Source organism: Piliocolobus tephrosceles, chromosome 6 (genome assembly GCF_002776525.5).
Source record: "Piliocolobus tephrosceles isolate RC106 chromosome 6, ASM277652v3, whole genome shotgun sequence".
In the NCBI taxonomy this organism is placed as follows: Eukaryota; Metazoa; Chordata; class Mammalia; order Primates; family Cercopithecidae; genus Piliocolobus; species Piliocolobus tephrosceles.
The window spans coordinates 146,496,369-146,517,793 of record NC_045439.1 but is presented as its reverse complement, the minus strand read 5'-3'; the positions used below and the strand labels follow the sequence as shown (position 1 = coordinate 146,517,793).

Below are 21,425 nucleotides of genomic sequence, written 5' to 3'. Positions count from 1 at the left end.
AAAAAAAAAAAAAAAAAAAAAAAAAGAAAAAAAAAAAAAAGGCAAAAGAAAAGAAGCAAAATAAAAGAATAGAAAAACAATAGAGAAAAATTAATGAAATAAAAATGCAATTCTTTGGAGGGAAAATCCACAAAATTTAGAAACCGTTAAGTAGACTGATAAAGAAAAAAAGAGAGATTTAAATCACTAAAATCAGAAATGAAAGTGGGTAAATTAGTACAGATCTTACAGAAATAAAAAAGGATTATAAGAAACTATGAACAATTGTATGCCAACAAATGAGCAACCCAGATGAAATGGAAAAATTTCCAGAAACACATCAACTACCAAAACTGACTCAAGAAGAAATAGGAAATCTGAACAGACCTATACCAAGTAAAGAGAGTAGATCAGTAATCAAAATCCTCCCAACGAAGAAAAGCCCAGGACCAGATGGTTTCACTGGTAATCCTACCGACTATTTAAAGAATTAATACCAATCTTTCTCAAACTCTTCCAAAAAAACAGTAGGGAACACTTCCTAATTCATTCTGCGAGGCTAGCTTATCTTGGTCCTAAAGACTGATAAAGACATCACACAAAACAAACTATTTTTAGTTTCATTTTTGCAAAAGAGTTAAAAGACAACTTACAGAATGGGAGAAAATATTTGCAAATCCTATACCAGATAAAGTCTGGTATTCAAAATAAAGAACCCTTAGAACTCAGTAGCAGAAAGATACACAACCCAATTTTTAAAATGGACAAAGGACTTGAATAGACAATTATCCAAAGAAGATAAACAAATGACCGACAAGCACATGGGAAGATACTTAGTATTACTAGTCATTACTAAAATTCAAATCGAAGCCACAATGAAATACCACTTCACACTCGCTAATATTACTATAATTTTTAAATGGAAAATAAGTATTGGTGATACAGAGAAATGGATTCTTGTACATCATTAATTGAGAATATAAATTGGTGCAGCCACTGTGGAAATGAGTTTGGCAGTTCCTCAAAAAGGTAAACAAAAAATTACCCTAAGACCTACCAATTCCACTTCTAGGAATATACCCAAAAGAACTGAAAACAGATATTCAAACAAAAACTTGTACATAAGTGTTAATAGCAGCACTATTCACAATAGGCATAGGTGGAAGCAATCCAAATGCACATTAACTAATGAATGGAAAAGTGTGCCATACTCATACAATGGAAGATTATTCAGTCAGAAAAGGGAATAAAGTACTCATACATGCTACAACATGGATGAACCTCAAAAACATTATGCTAAGTGACAAAACCCAGATACAAAAGGTCACATATTATACGATTCAATTTATAGGAAATATACAGAACAGGTAAGTCTATAGAAACAGCAGATTATTGGTTGCCAGGGCTGGAGAGAAGGAGATATGGGGAGTGACTATTCATATCACTGGAAGTGACTGGGCATGGGGTTTCCTTTTGGGAGAACAAAAATGTTTTGAAACTAGATAGAGGTGATTATTATACACCATGGTGAATGCACTAAATGCCACTGAATTGTACATTTTAAAATATTAACTTTATGTTGTATGAATTTTACCTCAATTTTTGAAAAAATGGAAGCTATAGGCCGAGCACGATGGCTCACACCTGTAATCCCAGCACCTTGGGAGGCCAAGGCAGGTGGATCGCTTGAGCCCAGGAATTTGAGACCAGCCTGAGCAACATGGTGGAACCCTGTCTCTACCAAAAACAAAAAACAAAAAAAACAAAGCTGGGCGTGGTGGCGCGTGCCTGGAATCCCAGCTACTCAGGAGACTAGCTGAGGCTAGAGAATTGCTTGAACTTGGGCCGTTGAGGCTGCAGTGAGCCTAGATCATGCCACTGCACTCTAGCCTGGGTGACAAAGTAAGAACCTGTTTCAAAAAATTAATAATAATAAATTGAAGCCATTTGACTTTTTTTTTTTTGAGACAAAGTCTCACTGTTTCACCTAGGCTGGAGTGTAATGGCACGATCTCTGCTCACTGCAACCTCTGCCTCCCAGGTTCAAGCGAGTCTTCTGTCTCAGGCTCCCAAGCAGCTGGGATTACAGGCATGTGCCACCATACCTGGCTAATTTTTTGTATTTTTAATAGAGATGGGGTTTCACCATGTTGGCCAGGCTGGTCTCAAACTGCTGACCTCAAGTGATCCACCCACCTTGGCCTCCCAAAGTGCTGGGATTACAGGTATGAGCCACCACGCCGGGCCCAGAGCCAGAATTTTTACATTGAATAATATCCCGCTTTGCAGGATGCTACATAATGTCTTCCAGGGTGCGCTACTATTTGATGAATAGCCACCAGAAGTGACTTCAATCTCAGTGCCTAAAGGTCTAATGGTGTAAATAAACATTCAGTGATGCCAGCTTTGTTTCTATGCCCATACTTCCTAGGGCATAGAAATGAATAACATGGGCCGGGCGCGGTGGCTCAAGCCTGTAATCCCAGCACTTTGGGAGGCCGAGGCGGGCGGATGACGAGGTCAGGAGATCGAGACCATCCTGGCTAACACGGTGAAACCCCGTCTCTACTAAAAAATACAAAAAACTAGCCGGGCGAGGTGGCAGGCGCCTGTAGTCCCAGCTACTCGGGAAGCTGAGGCAGGAGAATGGCGTAAACCCGGGAGGCGGAGCTTGCAGTGAGCTGAGATCGGGCCACCACACTCCAGCCTGGGCGACAGAGCAAGACTCCGTCTCAAAAAAAAAAAAAAAAAAGAAATGAATAACATGGAGGCTTTGACCATGAGCTGCTCATATCTGGACCTTTACTACATTTATGGAACCAGAGCAAAGTGCAACTAGAAGTCCCAGGCTTCTATTTTCAACTTGCATATCATCTTCCTCTGAAGGATAAAAATACAGACAGAAGATGTATTCTGAGGCAAAATCCCTGAGAGTTTGTCCAGAGGTTACTCTCCTGTTCTTGAGAGGAAAACTGGAGCTCAGAGGAGTACGAACTTGCTCCGATACTCAAGTCTTTGGTGGAATCAGGAAATTCAAAGAACTCTATCCTGAAGGCCAGAGCTATTTCCATCTGCCATACGTCCACTTGAGAATTGGAGTATCCAGAACTGCTCTGTTCCTCATTCCTAACCCTGCCCATTCCCAGTTAGAAGTTTATATTTACCTCTCCTTATGGGCTTAGTTTCCCTTATATTCAGATTTATTCTAGCCAGGGGAACATGTCTAAACATTCTTTGCTTCATGATCAAATTCCATTCTCATTAAAAACTATTTATATTGCCCTCATTCCATATCTAGATTCTCACTTCTGTTGTTAAAATGCTTTTGCTTGAGTCTCTAGCCCTTTGCTCCATAGTTTCCCACATAGCCTGTGTTCCCTGTTACTGATATCTGATCTCCCCAAACCTGGGTCTTGCCTGTCTGGACCTAATATGGCCATCTTCTCTTTGAATGTTGCCTTTCAACCATTCTCTGTAGCCTCTTTTTCTGAAACTCTTATCAGACAGATGTTGAAGCTTCTCACTCCAGTTTTTATTTCTATTAATTTCTTTTACATATCTTCTAACTCCATAACTTTCTGTGCTTTGCTTTGGACATTTTCTCCCGTTGTTGTTTTATAGGTGCTATTTATTTTTTATTTCTCTAAATATCTTTGAATGAGGTGAATTCTTCCTGAATCAGCTATTTGCAAGAGACTTGTATGAAGATGGAGGCAAGGTTATATTTGAGGCTGTTTTCTTTATAAAACAATGTTCCATGGGTTCTTTTATCCCCGTGATCAACACTGCAGCATTGTTTGCAATGCAGAGTCTCCTCCATTCTACATCAGCCACAGACTGTTTTCTGAAAATATGGCATATTTGTCCTTGTTCAACTTCACCTTTCCTATTATCTCAAATCTGTGTAACAAATGGTTGCAGGAAAGCCCAGCTTAAGCCTACTTGCCTGTTCTCTTTGTTCTGTACCAGGGCTTATGGGTCATGGCCAACAGGATGGGGTACTTTCTTTGGAAAAGTGCCACCTCCCTTCATGTAAGGTCCGCATCCCTAGGCATCCTCCCTCACATTCCTGCTTGACTTTCACTATGTTTGGCAGTCTTTCCTCACAGATTGTAGTCCAAGCTATTTGATGTCTCTAGTTTCATTGCAAATTGTTTGTCTATTTTTCATTCTCCTTGTGGTTTTTGACTTAAAGAAGGATGAGTTTCTAAGAGAAGGGGAATAATCAGTTTTTAATCCACCATTTAAAAACTAACACTTAAGGCTGGGTGTGGTGGCTCACGCCTTTAATCCCAGCACTTTGGGAGGCCGAGGTGGGTGGATCATGAGGTCAAGAGATTGAGACCATCCTGGCCAACATGGTGAAACCCCGTCTCTACTAAAAATACAAAAAATTAGCCAGGCGTGGTGGCGGGTGCCTGTAGTCCCACTTACTCGGAAGGCTGAGGCAGAAGAATCACTTGAATCCAGGAGGCAGAGGTTGCAGAGAGCTGAGACTGCACCACTGCACTCCAGTCTGGCGACAGAGTAAGATTCCGTCTCAAAACAAAAAACAAACAAACAAACAAAAACTAACACTTAAATCGTTTTTGACACTTTAACGTTTCTGTATATTTAAAGAAAGGTGTGGGTGTGTGTGCCTGCACATGTGCTGGGGGTAGGCAGAATATTTCAAAATGTCCTCAATATATCAACTTGTCTAGATTGGGTAATGGACTTTCAGCATTTATCAGTGTGGATGCCTTTCCTGAAAGATGACAAATTTATCTCCAGCCCACAGGAATGGGAACACAAAGCCAATATTTAGCAGTGTTATAGAAAATACGAAGTGCTATTCTTTGCACACTTGAATTTTAACCTAAGATTGATTCCTAATACCTGCTTGATGTCTTAATCACAGTAGCTGTCTTTCCCATAGTACATGCTAAAGGTTGGGCCTACACACACCATGTGGCCTCCACTCCCTCTCCTAGGCCACAGATGGGCTTCAAACTCATTTCATAGGCTGTCCAGCAATCCAAGACATGACCTAATACAAAAAGATGATCCGGCAAACCAGAACTTTTCATGAATTTGAACCTTTGAACAAAGGGAGAATCCAGAAGTCGAAAGTAAGAGCAAAAGTTTAAAGACTGCCATGAGGTAGCGCTTAGGACTTGAAAGATAAAACAGAATAAAGGAGATAAATTTTAAACAGAAATCAGAAGAAATGCAGAGATGCAGAGTGGAGAGAGCCAGTTAGTTGGCAAAGACGAGAATTACAGAGAGAAACAAATGTGGAGAATGGCTGTATTATGTTAACCACAGCACTATCCTTTGGTTCTTCCTGGGATTTCTGTGCCTAGCAGGATGCCTTGCTCAACAAATGTTTATCCTCAAAGTAAGCGAAGTTACCTCTTCACTTAAGGTAACTTGCCTGAATTTCTGCTCTTGTAATGGACCCTCTACCATAGCACTCTGTTGAAATTTTTTCTTAGGGTGCTAAGGTAGAGTTTGCCAAACACTATTTAATGACACTGTCAATCTCTATCTTCCTTGACTTATTTAATGTTTCCTTTGGCCCTTGTAATACGATACTGTCCTAGTTCTTCTGCCTCTAACCACTTTGTTATTACCAAGTGAGCCATTCATTCCCATACCTTTATATACAGTCTGTAAATAAAGATAACTCCCAAATCTCTTGAGCCCACAACTGGGTCCTTGAAAATCAACCTGACTGGAACGGAACTCATATTTATCCCTAAATCATTTCCATCTCTTGACTTCCCTATTTGTATTTATTGTACCATCAATCTTCCAGTTTTGAAATCTGAGTTATCTTTAGATATTTTATTCAATTCTTTCTTCCCTATCATCTAATCAGTTGCAAAGTCTAATTATTAATAATGATCGCCAACCCTCCTCTGCCTTCCAAAATCTTCTGGTGTTTTTCATAGCCTACCAAAACAAATTTTTTAGTTTTTTTTAAAAAGGGCCTCAGAATTTAGAACTCTCTATAACATGTTGAAAAGTCATATTTCTAGTCTTCTTCCCCATGGTTTTGTTGTACAATGAAAATTTTTAATTCTCCATCCTTTTACATATTAATAATTTACTAAAGGTTACATTAACTGGCTGGGCGCGGTGGCTCATGCCTATAATCCCAGCACTTTGGGAGGCTGAGATGGGCAGATCACAAGGTCAGGAGATTGAGACCATCCTGGCTAACACAGTGAAACCCCGTCTCTACTAAAAATACAAAAAATTAGCTGAGTGTGGTGGCGGGCGCCTGTAGTCCTAGCTACTTGGGAGGCTGAGGCAGGAGAATGGCGTGAACCCAGAAGGAGCAGCTTCCACTGCACTCCAGCCTGGGGGATAGAGCGAGACTCCGTCTCAAAAAAAAGAAAGTACATTAACCAAAAGATAATAAAAGCTTTAAAAAGAAGATGACTTCATTCTTTGTACTAGGCTGAATGGGCAATTCTGTGGAAGGGAAGAGAAAAATGTCTGTTTATTTTCCACCCCCTCAATATGTGCTTAGAAGACCAAATCTAGGGCAGGGTATGGTGGCTCATACCTATAATCCTACCTCTTTGGGAGGCTAAGTCAGGAGGATTGCTTGAGGCCAGGAGTTTGAGACCAACATGGGCAACATAGTGAGATCCTGTCTCTATTTTTATAAATGAAAAAGAAGACCAAACCCAGAAAAATATGCCTATCAGGGAATACACAAGTTCAAAATAAGACTGCATTTTAGGTCAGTCAGAGCTGTCTCAAAAACTTTAAAAAGAGATACATTCTGAATAAGATAAAATGTATAGAAGAATCTGGCCACTTGAAGGTAATCTAGGAGAAGGAATATGTACCAGCATCAGTTTATAATCCTAGTGAATGTAGTGTCTTTTGAAGGTGGATATCACTCAGGAATTTTACTCAATGCGTTTTTAAAGTATATTTAAAGTATATAGTGGTTACCAAGGCGGGGCAAAGAGGAACGGGAAGTGACTGATAATGGGTATGGAATTTCTTTTGGGGGTAACGAAAATGTTGTGGAATTAAATAGGGTTGATAATTGTACAACTTTGTGAATATACTAAAAACCACTGAATTGTAAATTTCAAAAGGGTTAATTTTATGATATGAAAATATATTTCATGTTATTAATTGTTGATATTATATGACTGATTGATTTTTTATATGGTTAATTCATCTTGCTAGCTGAAGGTTTGCCAGTTCCCCTGGCTTTCAATAATATATCCTTTTCTGTGAAACAAGGGATTAATTATATTAGCTAATATTTGCTGAGCACTCACTGTGGAAGAGGCTTTACACACATCATTTCATTTAATCTCAGAACAACCCTATGAGATAGGTATTATTACCACATATTTAAGGAAACTGAAGCTTAGATTGTTTAAAGTATCTTGCCAGAGTCACAATTATTAAGTAGTGGATCCCAGATTTGAACTCTTTATTTGACCCCAAAGCCTATTAACCATTGAGTCAACAGGAAGCCCATCAATATGTTTTGTGGAATTGAATTTATTAAATGGATCAAATTTGTGAGGCAAAATATCTGCAATAACTTCCTGTTGCGCTAGAGGGAGACATAGAATTGGAAACCAAAGGAGATTCTAAAATTTCTGGACCTGGAAATCTTTTAGGAAGCACATCTACTGCCAGCCCCTTTTAGGGCAAGTCTAACCTTAAGGCGGAGAGAGAGAAACTCGAGTCAGGAATTGATATTCATCCTTATAAAGCCGCGGCTGGCAGGAATCACTTTATAAGAAAGCACATCAGCAGGGCACAATGGCCCAGGCCTGTAATCTTAGCACTGTGGGAGGCCGAGGCAGGAGGATCACCTGAGGTCAGGAGTTCAAGACAAGCCTGGGTAACATGGTGAGACCCTATCTCTATTAAAAAAAAAAAAAAAAAAAATTAGCCAGGCGTGGTGGTGTACCCCTGTAGTCCCAGCTATTCAGGAGGCTGAGGCATGAGAATCATTTGAACCCTGGAGGCCGAGGTTGCAGTGAGTTGAGATGGTGCCACTGCACTCCAGCCTGGGCATCAGGGTGAGACTCTGTCTTTAAAAAAAAAAAAAAAAAAAAAAAACAAAGAGGCCGGGCGCGGTGGCTCAAACCTGTAATCCCAGCACTTTGGGAGGCGGAGATGGGCGGATCACGACGTCAGGAGATCGAGACCATCCTGGCTAACCTGGTGAAACCCCGTCTCTACTAAAAAATACAAAAAACTAGCCAGGTGAGGTGGCGGGTACCTGTAGTCCCAGCTACTCAGGAGGCTGAGGCAGGAGAATGGCGTAAACCCGGGAGGCGGAGCTTGCAGTGAGCTGAGATCTGGCCACTGCACTCCAGCCTGGGCGACAGAGCGAGACACCCCGTCTCAAAAAAAAAAAAAAAAAAAAAAAACAAAGAAAGAAAGTACATCTCTTCCTCCTTTGGTTCACTGTGCATATTCTCAAAGAGCAGAAAAAAGGCAAAGATTAGAGCTATGAAGTCTTTGGAAGCTTACATAAGAAATCCTTAATTTCTACCAGAGACTTTTTTTTCCTGAGAGGTTTTGTGTTGTAAACTTTTGAAATCATGGTTAAGATATCTAAGGGGAGTTCATTTGCTTTTCAACCTTTATTCCTTCAAAGTAGTTTTTAAACTTTGATGGGCAGATTTTATGAATAATTAACTTTGAGAGCAAAAAAATACAATTCCTCCACAGAGACAAACGATATGGCACAGCCAGCTCAAACCTAAAAGCAAGACACACTCCTGCTTCACGAGTCATGCCATTTTCACATCAGAAGGAAAGATTCTGAACTTTCTGACTTCTCGGAGCTTCTCAGAGTTGAAAGAAATTTTAAGCCATTTAATTCACTCCTTTCCAACCTCTGCCTGAACGTCTGAAGTAATGGGAAGCTCACTATCACACAAACAGTTTTTTTTTACTATTATGGAAAAGTGTCTATTTTCACTGACTTGGCCTTAAAGTCATAAGAATATAGTAGGTATAGGCAATAGTGTTTATTTTTCCCCTAGAAATTATAAACAAAATGCTTATCACCCTGTTTGCTTCAATAGCTAAGGACAGAGATGAGTAACAACAAACCTAAAGGTCCTATGATTGAGGAAATTAGAAACTGATCTTAATGATTAATATAATGAAATTAAACTTTATAAGAAGTGGAAACTGGTGGAAATGGATGATAACTCAGGATTCAAGGGCCCCTGTGTCAACATCTCTTGTCGATGAATTTTAGTGAGTTTTTCAAGCTTTCATGTAGTAAATAAGCATTTTCTTTTGTCTGTCTAACAATCAGGAAAACACTAACTTGAGAAGAATATAACGTCCTTTATTTTAGCTCTGAAGAGGTCTTAAAGGAAGGAATTCAATTAAAAATGTTTACTGTCTGAGTATCGACTCTGCCTTAAATACAAAATAATCAAATGTGAAGGTATTGTAAGCAAACCAAGTTATACATAATAATTTTTAAATCTAAAACAAAATGATTACATTGATAAGGTAAATTTTGTATAGTAGGTAGTTTAATTTTTCTCAAAATGTTTTGGTGGATTTCATTACTTTCCTACCTGCTTCTCTAGTCTAAATTATCAGTTATTCCAAGGCCTGGAGAGAGTATAGTAGCTACCAGCTGTCACAAGTTAAATACGTCTCTTCATGAATTTCCTTTTGTGCTCCCAAATCCATATCCTCTTCTGTGATCCTGTTTTCCACACTATTCCTAGAAGCCCTGCTAAGTAAAAAAAGGATCACTCACCTCCATGAAGCTTCAGCCTACCAAGGGGCAGAGGCAGGCACTTGAATCAGAGCTCAGCAGACCCAGGATGTCTGCAGACCAGGAGTCAGGGACCTGTTAGTTTTCAAGGAATGAGCTCAGAGCATGACAAAAGGAAGAAAAGTTCAGAAGCTGGAGAGAAGCAGCAAGGCCAGAGTGAGGTCTGACAGATTCCGTGACAGTTTGTCAGTTGCTTTGATCATCATTTGCTTAAGAGAAAGAGAAACCTTCATTACAATACCCTACCTGCCCAACTTTTCTTTTGTAGGAGAAGAGGGCAGCTCATTTAGATTCAAACTGGTAGTCTAATCTTAAGGTTCATAGCTCCCCATTTCTGGACTAGGGATGCTCTATGAAAGAAGAAATACACATCAGCAGCAGCCTATATTAAGCCTAACTCATGAAAAATAACCACCTCACCCCTGTTCATGATCCCATCACACTATCAAGACACCAGCTGAGTGGCTTTAATAAAGAGCTAGTTCACCTCTCATATTCCAGTGAAGCAGCCCTGACTTTGTCTCTGAGACAGTAACACAGGCCTGGAAAACACCAGGCCCTAAGAAAGCAGGATGAGAAAAGCTTCATTTCATACAGCTTTCTTCAGCAGTTTTAGCTCGCAGAGAGATGTCCCAACACTGTGCTCCTGCGTGACTTATAAACAGCTAGTTTTTCTTACAGTAATTCCTCTAACTCGATATAATTTCTTACACGTCTGGCTCCTGCCTACCTGTCCAGCCTTAATGACCACAGCTCTTTCCCCGATGTTTGGGATTGCCCAAATATGTCACCTTCTGCAGCTTTGTACATGTTGTCCCTTTGGCTGGGAGTTTCCCTTCCCCCACACCCCCGTCTTTATCTCTTTACTAAACACTTCCCTAACCACTCCCTCATCCCCAAACCAAGCTTTACCCACTTCCCTGTCTCTTCTAGAAGATTTTGCTGACTCTATACCAGAGGTTACCAACCTCAGCCCTATTGATATTTTGGGCCTGCTAAGTCTTTTAAGTCAGAGGGGCTGTCCTGTGAATTTTAGGATATTTAGCCACGTCCCTGGCGTTTACACACTAGTTGCCTGTAGCCACCCCCTCCCTCTCCAGTCGTAACAAAAATGTCTCCAGACATTGCCAAATGTCTCCTGGGGTTAGGGGTTGGAACCATTCCTCAGTTGAGAAACACAGCTTTCCTTCCTTCCTTCCTTTTTCTCTTTCTTCCTTTCATCCTTTTTTCTTTCTTTTTCTCTTTTCTTTGTTTTTTCTTTTTTCTTTCCCTCTTCCTATCTTTCTTCCTTTCTTTCTCTCTTTCTCTCTTCCCTTCTTTCTTTCTGACAGGGTCTCACTATGTTGCGCAGGCTTATCTCAAACTCCTGAGCTCAAACTGTCTTCCCACCTCAGCCTCCCAAAGTGCTAGGATTACAGGTGTGAGCAACACCATGCCTGGCCTAGCTTTACACATTTCTATAGCACCCTAGATCTTTGTACATGTGGCTTTAACAGAGTGTATTCTAATTGTTTGATTGCGTGTCCGCCCCTCCACTAAGTTGTGAACAACCGCAGGGTAGGTAGTACTCTTTCTTTCTCACCTTGACAGTACATGGCATTTGTTGGATCAAAACCTTTGTCAAATAAATGTCTATGAAATGCTGGTGATCACTTAATCAAAAAAGTAAGTTTGTTTCATCTTGATTATTTTTGTTGTTGGCTAAAACATTTGACAATGCTTAGTATAGCTGATTTTACTAAAGCCTGGCGCCTGCACATTCTTGAACCTTTTGCCTAGGGGTAAGAGTACTGGCTTAGAAGGTGGAAACCTTGTCTCTCACCAGAGCACTGAGTAGCCTTAGCTAAGACATTTAACTCCTATGGGTATCAGTTCCTCCTTCTTTAAAATGTGAATTCTTAAGAATTCATCTCTAGAAGCCTGTGATTCCAAATCCTATGTAGCAAGAGGTCTCAATCTTCACAAATAGTACTTCAAGTCCTTTTTTTCACTATTTAAAAACAGTGTCCAGGCATGATGGCTCACGCCTGTAATCTCAGCACTTTGGGAGGCTGAGGTGGGACGATCACCTGAGCCCAGGAGTTCAAGACCAGCCTGGGCAAGATGGCGAGACCCTGTCCCTACAAAAAATTTAAAAATTAGCCAGTGTCTGTGGTCCCAGCTACTCAGGAGGCTGAAGTGGGAGGATCATTTGTGCCTAGGAGGTCAAGGCTGCAGTAAGCCATGATCACACCCCTGCACTCCAGCATGGTTGACAGAGTAAGACCTTGTCTCAAAAAAAAATAAAAAATAAATAAATTCCATTGCTGTAAACGAGACCCAGAGTGATGGTTAATTTTATATATCAACCCGACTGATATACCCAGTATAAAAGTTGCTTAAGCAAGAATGACATTTATTTCTCTCTTAAGTAAAAGTTCAAACTTCTATAGTGGCTCTGGTTTGCAAAGTTGTCAGTCTCCCAAATTCCTTCTCTTTACTTTGTTAACTTAGAACTCACAACATCCAGAAATTTGGAGAGGAGACTTTATTTCTTATAAAGGGTTAAAGGCCTGCAAGGTGGCCATCCCACAGGCCAGGAACTACAATCTCTGGCAAAGACCAGAGACGGGCACTTCAAAGGAGGAGGGGTTGGGGTAGGAACCCGATGCTGAACAGGTTGGCTAAACGTACATATTCAACAGGTTACAGGAGGCGTTATGAATAATCATGAAGGTCATCCTGACTCATGCTTATTGAACAAACATGCATGTAACATACAACCCATGTTCACTCTGAGGTAGAGACTTAACTCTTTTTTTGTTTTGTTTTTCATGACGGAGTCTTGCTCTGCACCCAAGCTGGAGTGCAGTGGCGCCATCTCAGCTCACTGCAACCTCTGCCTCCCAGGTTCAAATGATTCTCCTTCCTCAGCCTCCCAAGTAGCTGGGATTACAGGCATGCACCACCACACTCGGCTAATTTTTGTATTTTTAGTAGAGACGGGGTTTTGCCATGTTGGTCAGGCTGGTCTCGAACTCCTGACCTCAGGTGATTTACGCACGTCAGCCTCCCAAAGTGCTGGGATTACAGGCATGAGCCACCATGCCAGGCCTAAGGTGGAGACTTAACATTTAAATCTATGACAGTTAGGCCCTATAAGTCAAAATGCTTGTTCAGGACAGGAAGGAACAAGAGTGCTTAGCCTCTGTAAACTGGCCAGAACCAGCTCATAGTCAGTGGTCTTCTTATCAAGAGAAAGTGGCTGGGCGTGGTGGCTCACCCCTGTAATCCCAGCACTTTGGGAGGCCAAGGCAGGTGGTTCATAAGGTCAGGAGATCGAGACCATCCTGGCTAACACAGTGAAACTCCGTCTCTATTAAAAATTAGCCAGGCATGGTGGCGGGCACCTGTAGTCCCAGCTACTTGGGAGGCTGAGCCAGGAGAATGGTGTGAACCCAGGAGGCGGAGCTTGCAGTGAGCCGAGATTGGGCCAATGCACTCCAGCCTGGGCGACAGAGTGAGACTTCATCTCAAAAAAAAAAAAAAATTGCTTATCTCAGCTGGTGCTTGTTTAGCTGCTAAACAAAAAGGAAAAACTGGGCGGGCAGAACTCCGTCTCAAAAAATTAATAGAAAAACCTGTGGCAATTAGAACATAGTTTATTCTTTAAGTGTAGGAGTTCATGACATAACACTTGCCTGGCATGGCCTTAGGTCTTACGAATAATTTGTTATTGCCACAAAGGGTCTGTTCTGTCAGCCTTATGATCTCTAATTTGACATTAATGCTGGTCAGTTGTTGTGTCTAAACCATAAGAGACGGGGGTATAATGAAACGTGTCTGATCTCCCATCCTGTCACAGCCAGGAACTCAGTTTTAAGGTTCTTCTGGGGTCACTTTGGTCAAGAGGGGTTCCATTCAACTAAAAATTGATGACTAAAAGAAAGAGAAAGTTGCTTTAAGGACGACCCCAGTATCTGGCACACTCTGACACCCAAAGTCCAGCGCTAAAGCATAAAACCAAAGGAAACAAAAAGCAGTCTCACAGCATGTGAGAAATCAAAGAGTTTTTTACATACTGCAGATAGCAATTTTAAAAATCAGTCTTTAAGCTCAGAGTGTTGGATGCCAACAACCCATAGTTCCTGCACAAAGACATGGAAAAATCCAGCCACAGGATATGTCTTGAGCAACAAGGCATACATCATATATAAACGCAGTGATACTGACGAAGGCTGATTTTTTTTTTCAAACAAACTGGGCAAGTGTTAGTATATTTAAAGGAAGTGCAGAAACACTGACTACAGATGTGACCACATTCTATAGAGTAGATGTGTAGTATACTAAGTTCAATCTCTGAGTATCCATCCACACAAACTTGACACTGAATATAACCAGGTAGTATATGACAAAAACATTTTTTTTGCAAGGAATTATGGTGGGCACTGTTGGTTGTACATGCATCTCTGTCCCTCTTCAACCCCTCCTCATCAGTGTTCACCACACAACTGCCAGTTTGGTCTTGGAGTGACCTTGTGTTGGCTCTTGGCCTCCTCCTTTGTTCAATAATCACAACAGAGTCATGGTGAGTTAGGTCAATCACTACAGGTGCTAGAGATTCACAGGTGAGGTCAACTACTTCATTACTTTCCTCAAGTTCTATCAGTTCTGCATCCAAAGCTATGTTAGGAGTTGGGCCTCCTCTGGCTACAGGGAATGCTCAGGCTTGTCACCATGCTGTCACAGCTTATTATAGTATTCCATTGTGTTTTTTGGATTCAGTCTTAGGGAAGTAAGTGATCTATGCCAAGGTTTACTGCAAATATTAAAAGTCTTCAATGTCTCACTGCTGTTGTTCAGTCACTCTCTGACTTATAAGAATTTAGAGGTCAGATTTCCTGGCATATATGAACTCTTATTCTGGGTCCAGTCCTGTCTTCACCTCCACAACTGCTGTGCTCCCACAGGGAGTGGGTCTTCTGGGAGCCACTTGTAAGATAGTTCCATCTGAATTTTTAATGGAAAAAAAAATGAGAGAAAAATTAAGCTTTAGTAATGTCTAAATCAAGATTGATAGTAGTATATGTATAAAATGTATAGCTATATGTAGAGAATGTATATCAAAAATTTTTTATAGTTATGCATTTGAACAAAATTTGGAGACCACTGCTGTTGAAACTGAGTGCCCCTCCCCATTCCATGACCTGATGGTAGTGGGGAGGAGGAATCCAAGGGGCACTTACATGAAGAGAAACACAGTATCATTAAACACCCAAGAAAGGGTTACTACTTCAATTAAGAGCTTTTTCTTTTCTTTATTTTACTTTTTTTTTTTTTTTTGATAAACAGCCTCACTCTGTCGCCCAGGCTGGAGTGCAGTGGCGCAATCTTGGCTCACTGCAACCTCCGCCTCTCCGGGGTTCAAGCAATGTTCATTCCTTAGCCTCCCGTATAGCTGGAATTGCAGGTGCATGCCACTACACCCGGATAATTTTTTGTATTTTTAGTAGAGATGGGATTTTGCCATGTTGGCCAGGCTGATATCAAACTCCTGACCTCAAGTGATCTGCCTGCCTCGGCCTCACAACGTGCTGGGATTACGTGCATGAGCCACTGTGCTTGGCCCACTCACTCATTTTTTATAAAGTAAAAATGGGAGACCAAAAAATCTCCTTACACACTCCTAACAGCAAATAAGAAATAAACTGTTAAGTCTACTTGCAGGTTCATCTTGCCCAGTGTTTTCTAACAGAGGCAACAAATGGAGTTCTGAAAAATGTATTCCAGATTGTCTTCTAGGAAAAGAGAGGATGGAGTTCAAGCATTAGCCTTACAGAGACTTGGTTTGGGTCTAGGCTCTGTGACTTTTGGGCACGTGACCTAGAAGTTAAGTTGTCAAAATCACAGCATGTAAATCTTTGTAAAAATTAATTAGCTTATAATTTTTAAATAATGCATAATTAGCCATTAGGGAAATACAAATCAAAACCATAAAGATACCATTTCATATCCACTAGAATGGTTATAACAAAAAAGATAATAAGTGTTGGTGAGGATGTAGAAAAATTGGAACTCTCGGCCGGGCGCGGTGGCTCAAGCCTGTAATCCCAGCACTTTGGGAGGCCGAGACGAGCGGATCACAAGGTCAGGAGATCGAGACCATCCTGGCTAACATGCTGAAACCCCGTCTCTACTAAAAAATACAAAAAAAAAAAAAACTAGCCGGGCGAGGTGGTGGGCGCCTATAGTCCCAGCTACCCAGGAGGCTGAGGCAGGAGAATGCCGTAAACCCGGGAGGCGGAGCTTGCAGTGAGCTGAGATCTGGCCACTGCACTCCAGCCTGGGCTACGAGCGAGACTCCGTCTCAAAAAAAGAAAAAAAAAGAAAAAAGAAAAATTGGAACTCTCATACACAATGGTACATTAATCTTTGGAGAACAGTCTAGTAGTTCCTTAAAAGATTAAACATAGAGTTACCATATCACCCAGCAGTTCCACTCCTACATATATACTCAACAGAATTGAAAACCTATGTCCACACCAAAAATGTATACATGAATATTGATAATCACATTTTATTCTCAAGAGCCAAAAAGTGGAAACAACCCAAATTCCGATTAACTAATGATGGATAAACAAAACTTAGTGTATCTATACAGTAGAGTATTATTCATCAATAAAAAGGAGCAAAGAGCTGATCCTTGCTACAATATGATGATCTTTGAAAACAGAAGCCAGTTACAAAAGACCACATATTATATGTTGCTGTTTCTATGAAATACTATAGGCAAACCCATAGAGACAGAAAGATTGGTGGTTTCCTAGGACTAGGGATTTGGGAGAAATGGGAGTGACACCTAACTGGTACAGAATTTATTTTGGGAGTGATGAAAATGTCCTAAAATTGAGGTGACGGTTACACAACTCTGTGAATATACTAAAACCCACTGAAATGTATATTTAAATGTGTTAATTGTATGGTTTGTGAACTACATCTCAATAAACAAAGATGTAAGCTGCCAAAAATGTTACACAATACAATGATACACGAACTGGATTTAGATCGGCAAACCCTAGAACCTAGTGAGGAAATGAGAAGCCCAGCAGGAAAACGGGTGGAGCCCAGAGAAGGGCTTAGGGCTCTGCGCTCTCCTGCATGCACCGGCCTGCTTACCGAGGGGGTACTTCTCTTGGGCCCCACAGACACCTGCCTCTCCCCGGATCGCTATTCTCGACTATTTGCGTTTCGCGACCGGCCTGCCCCTCCTCTTTCCCGCTCTGCCCAGGAGAAAAGAGCCCTCAGAATGAAGCTGGGCAGCCCCAGAAAGCAGTGCCCATCACCTTCCAGCTCCATCCATGTACCCAGCAGCCCATCAATGACCTAGATATGCTGTCTGTTCCACCCAGTCCTGCCCGGTAAGTTATTCAGCGATGAGGGAGTACGAAGCATGCGCTCCAGTAGTGCGCCGCTTTCCGGGCCCTCCGTGGCTTCCCAGTCCTGGACAGAGACCCAAGCGAGCCGAACCCGGGTACCCGGCTACACCGGGCTGGGAAGGAGGACCGGGCAGCCACAGGCCAGGGAGGGCCGTTGGAGAGAGAGAGAAGCAGAGGGAGGGGGAGGCAGAGGAGAAGGTACTCAACGATGGACGCGCCCAGGCTGGGCGGTGCCCACAGAGCAGAGCCAAGATCACGAAGCAGAGCGTCACGGTGCAAACTCCCTGAACTGAATAGGCTAAAGCGCTAGCTTGTCACCCTTTTAATTCGCTTTTACAGTTTCGAACTGCCCAATCAAAACCCGAGCCCAGGGTCGCTCGTCACCGGTCTCTGGACAAAAAGCTTTGTTTCAGATTAGAAATCAGGACTTCCCCGTCCTGGTTCCTCTTTCTTCAAAGCCAGCTGCTTTCCGAGAAAGGGTGAGGGTTGCTTCCTTCGCCCCACCCCACGCAGTGATGAGATCAGCAACTTCCCACTCTATAGATGGGTGATTCTCTGGTTGTTCCAATGAAGTCATTTGGAGTATTTATTAACAGGTGAGGGCCAGAGGTCGCAGTCTACATGCAAGCACACTTAATGTATAAAAAAGCAGCCGGGCGCGGTGGCTCACGCCTGTAATCCCAGCACTTTGAGAGGCTGAGGCGGGCGGATCACTTGAGGTCAGGAGTTCGACATCAGTCAGGAGTTCGACATCAGCCTGGCCAACATGGTGAAACCCTGTCTCTACTAAAAATACAAAAATCAGCCGGGCGTGCTGGCGCGTGTCTGTAATCCCAGCTACTCAGGAGGCTGAGGCAGGAGAATCGCTTGAACCCAGGAGGTGGAGGTTGCAGTGAGCTAAGATCACACCACTTCACTCCAGCCTGGGCAAGAGACTCCGTCTGGAAAAAAAAAAAAAAAAAAAAAAAAAAAAAAAAAAAAATCCTGCATATAATCTGGGCTTACAAGCACCAAGGACATGTAAGACATGTGTTATGTTTTTATATTTTTCGATTATTTTATTTCTTATTTATTGACCATCTACTACCTTAGGCTCACATACACTGAATTTTCCAGGAATATAACTACCAGGCAACTCAAAGGAGTGTATGTTGGTTTTCTATTTTTGGAATTTTACCTAGAGATTTTTGCCATTTTAGAAAATTACACCAGAACCAGCAATGCCATATCTGAATCTGAGCCATCGGTACAACGTGCCTCTCAGTCTTCCATGCCGCTGGTTCACAGAGATCCCAGGCAGTTACAAGTGTCTGGCACTTCTTTATACCAGCAGCGCAGCCAAGCTAGAGCATTCACAAGCTAAATTACTTAATTTTCATAATCATATTAGTAAAAGAATCACCACAAAACAATTGTTATAAAAAGGGGTTGTTAGGGGAAAGGGGACTGTTGAATACGATTGGGATTGAAACCTCTAATCCACACTGGAATCCTGGGGACTGTGCCCACCTCGGTCTGCCAAGCCTGAGCTTGGATACTGAGTTTCTATCCTAGAAACCTGTCAGATAAGGCTCTTTTATACAAATGACTTGGATACTGCATCATCACTAGGAACCCTTTCATTCTCTTAACCTTTCCCGGCCTCAGAAAAAACAAAAACAAAAACAAACAAAAAAAAAAATTTCTCAAAAACCCCCATGCTGCCAGAAAAGAGCTCTACCTGTAGGCCTACCTTTGGAGGAACTGTCCAGAATGAGTCAGGGCCATCTTGTTACCTAAAGCCTTTTAGGGAAAGGGCTTCTTCCATAGTTTCTTCTTTCACCAGATCAGTGCCAAGAAGTTTTCCATTGTACAAAATGAGTATCCCTAATCTGAAAATCTGAAATCCTAAATGCTCCAACATCTCAAACTTTTTGAGCGCCAACATGATGCTCAAAGGAAAAGGTAATTGGGGCATTTTGGATTTTAGATTTTTGTCCCGACCTGCAGGACAGTCGAACGGGCCCTGGAAGGGGGAGTGGGAATGGAGGAGACAAGAAAACACGAGAAACGGAGACAAGACAAATAGCCTGATCAAGTCTCGTTTAATAATGGTGGTGCGATGCCTTATATAGGCTGGCAGAGGAAGAGGTTGGGCCAGGGCGGTGACGGGGTCCGGTCGTCTCAAATTACAATTGCGCATGCGCCGTGGGTTTGTAATTGTCCCGGACGTGGGATCGCACCTGCGCCGTAGGCTCCATATCTTTCTAGGTGCGAAAAAGTTTGAGCGCGCGGGAAAGGTTTGGGCGCGCGCGGGAAAGGTTTTAGGCGCGCGGGAACAGTTTATAATGAAGAACCCGGAAATGTGCCATTTTGTCTCCGCTTTGCGGCGATCAAGCAACAGAGGTCGGCTAACTCCGGGCCTCATGGCTCCGGACAGATTTTTCACATTAGAGATGCTCAACTGATAATTAGCAAATATTCCAAAGTCCGAAAAAATCCAAAATTTAAAACACTTCTGGTGCCAGGCCTTTCGAATAAGGGATACTCAACCTGTATCTCCCTGCTGTGGTAATTTGCTCTAATGAGCTGTGAAAGTAAAGAACCACTGGAAGTAAAACCAGTTGCCTGGAGTCTTGCATCTTACAGAGCCCTTCTGATTGCCATCCCCTTCTCAGAACCACCCTGAAAGAGTGCCCGGCACAAAGTAGACACTCCATATTTATTTAACAAATGATTAAGTGAATAAATAAGTAAATTTATGATATAGGAATAATTATCCCATTTTATGGATATGGCGACAAAGGGTCAAGTCAGCAATCTGACTCTTTTCCAATTTCTTTTGTGGAATTAGGATTCAAACTCAGGTCTGAGTCCAATGTCATACACACTGTAATGCTATCCCCTTAGCATTAATGGAAGTTTGGGGTTGCATGTGTTATGGGCCCAGGAGAGGATGTTGACAGGAAACATGCCTCACCCAGATCTGGCTTTATGAGCCAGTCCTCAGCTTTTGCATAGTTTGCTGCTAACAGCTAGCATCTGTGATTACCCTCAGTCCTGCAGATTACCCTCAGACACTGGAAGGAGCTGGAAGTATCTGGGAGTTTTATGTTTCACCTCATTCACAACCCTGGATAGCCAAAGACAGGCTGATGAAAAGCACCAAAGCCCAGGTCCTTTGTGTTAAGGCAGGAAAAACTCTGAGGTGTATTCTTTGTTCTAGAGCTTCCTGTGTGATCAGGCTGAGTGTAGGACTTGTGAAATCACGCTCTCGCTTGGCTTCTTACCATTTCCTGTCCTTCATCCCCCACTCCTTTACTGTTCTTTTCCTAGAAGTCTTTTTTTTTTTTTTTTTTGAGACGGAGTTTCACTCTTCTTGCCCAGGCTGGAGTGCAATGGTGCGGCCTTGAAGAGCCCTTTCATAGTAAGTCACTTGCATCCAAATCTTTGGCTCAGGGCCTGCTTTTGCAAGATTCCACCTAAGACACTCACTCACTCTTCAGATGGTGAAAATGGCATGCACACTTGCAGACAGCTAAGGATTCTGTCTTAGTCTTTCTGTTGCTGTAACAGAATACCTGAGATCAGGTAATATACAAAAAAAGAGGCCAGGTGCGGTGGCTCATGCCTGTAATCCCATCTTTTTGGGAGACCGAGGCTGGAGGATCACTTGAGGCCAGGAGTTTCAGACCAGCCTTGGCAACATAGTGAGAATGTCTCTACAAAAAGTTTTTAAAAATTAACCATGTGGCCGAGTACAGTGGCTCACGCCTGTAATCCCAGCACTTTGGGAGGCCGAGACGGGCAGATCACGAGGTCAGGAGATCAAGACCATGCTGGCTAACACGGTGAAACCCCATCTCTAATAAAAATACAAAAAAATTAGCCGGGCATGGTGGCAGGCGCCTGTAGTCCCAGCTACTCTGGAGGCTGAGGCAGGAGAATGGCGTGAACCTGGGAGGTGGAACTTGCAGTGAGCTGAGATCGCGCCACTGCACTCCAGCCTGGGTGACAGAGCAAGACTCCATCTCAAAAAAAAAAAAAAATTAGTGATGCATGGTGGTGCACGTCTGTAAGCTCAGCTACTTGGGATGCTGAAGCAGAAGGATCACTTGAGCCCAGGAGTTTGAGGCTGCAATGGCACAATGACAGAGCAAGATCCTATCTCAAAAAAAAAAAAAGAAAGAAAGAAAGAGAGAGAGAGGGAGAGAAAGAAAGAGAAAGAAAGAAAGAAAGAAAGAAAGAAAGAAAGAAAGAAAGAAAGA

General features: G+C 42.2%; 2 protein-coding genes across 4 annotated transcripts in view; both read right to left on the bottom strand.

The window, feature by feature from the left end:
* Window positions 1–17,450, bottom strand: part of TRIM69 (tripartite motif containing 69) — a 33,500-nt gene extending 16,050 nt beyond the window's left edge. Inside the window, exons 1-2 of one of the 3 annotated variants that reach the window (XM_023196368.2) lie at window positions 17,386–17,450; window positions 9,746–10,113 (exon numbers count right to left, since the gene is read on the bottom strand). In XM_023196368.2, coding sequence (XP_023052136.1) covers window positions 9,746–9,751 — 6 coding nt within the window. In that variant the 5' untranslated portion in view covers window positions 9,752–10,113; window positions 17,386–17,450. Of the gene's footprint in view, window positions 1–9,745; window positions 10,114–10,493; window positions 10,611–17,385 lie in introns of those variants that run through there. The other 2 variants (XM_023196369.1, XM_023196370.1) reach the window with 2 other exon arrangements.
* The window catches only part of RTF1 (RTF1 homolog, Paf1/RNA polymerase II complex component), a 236,534-nt gene that overhangs the window by 98,138 nt on the left and 116,971 nt on the right, over window positions 1–21,425 (bottom strand). The window lies entirely within an intron of this gene.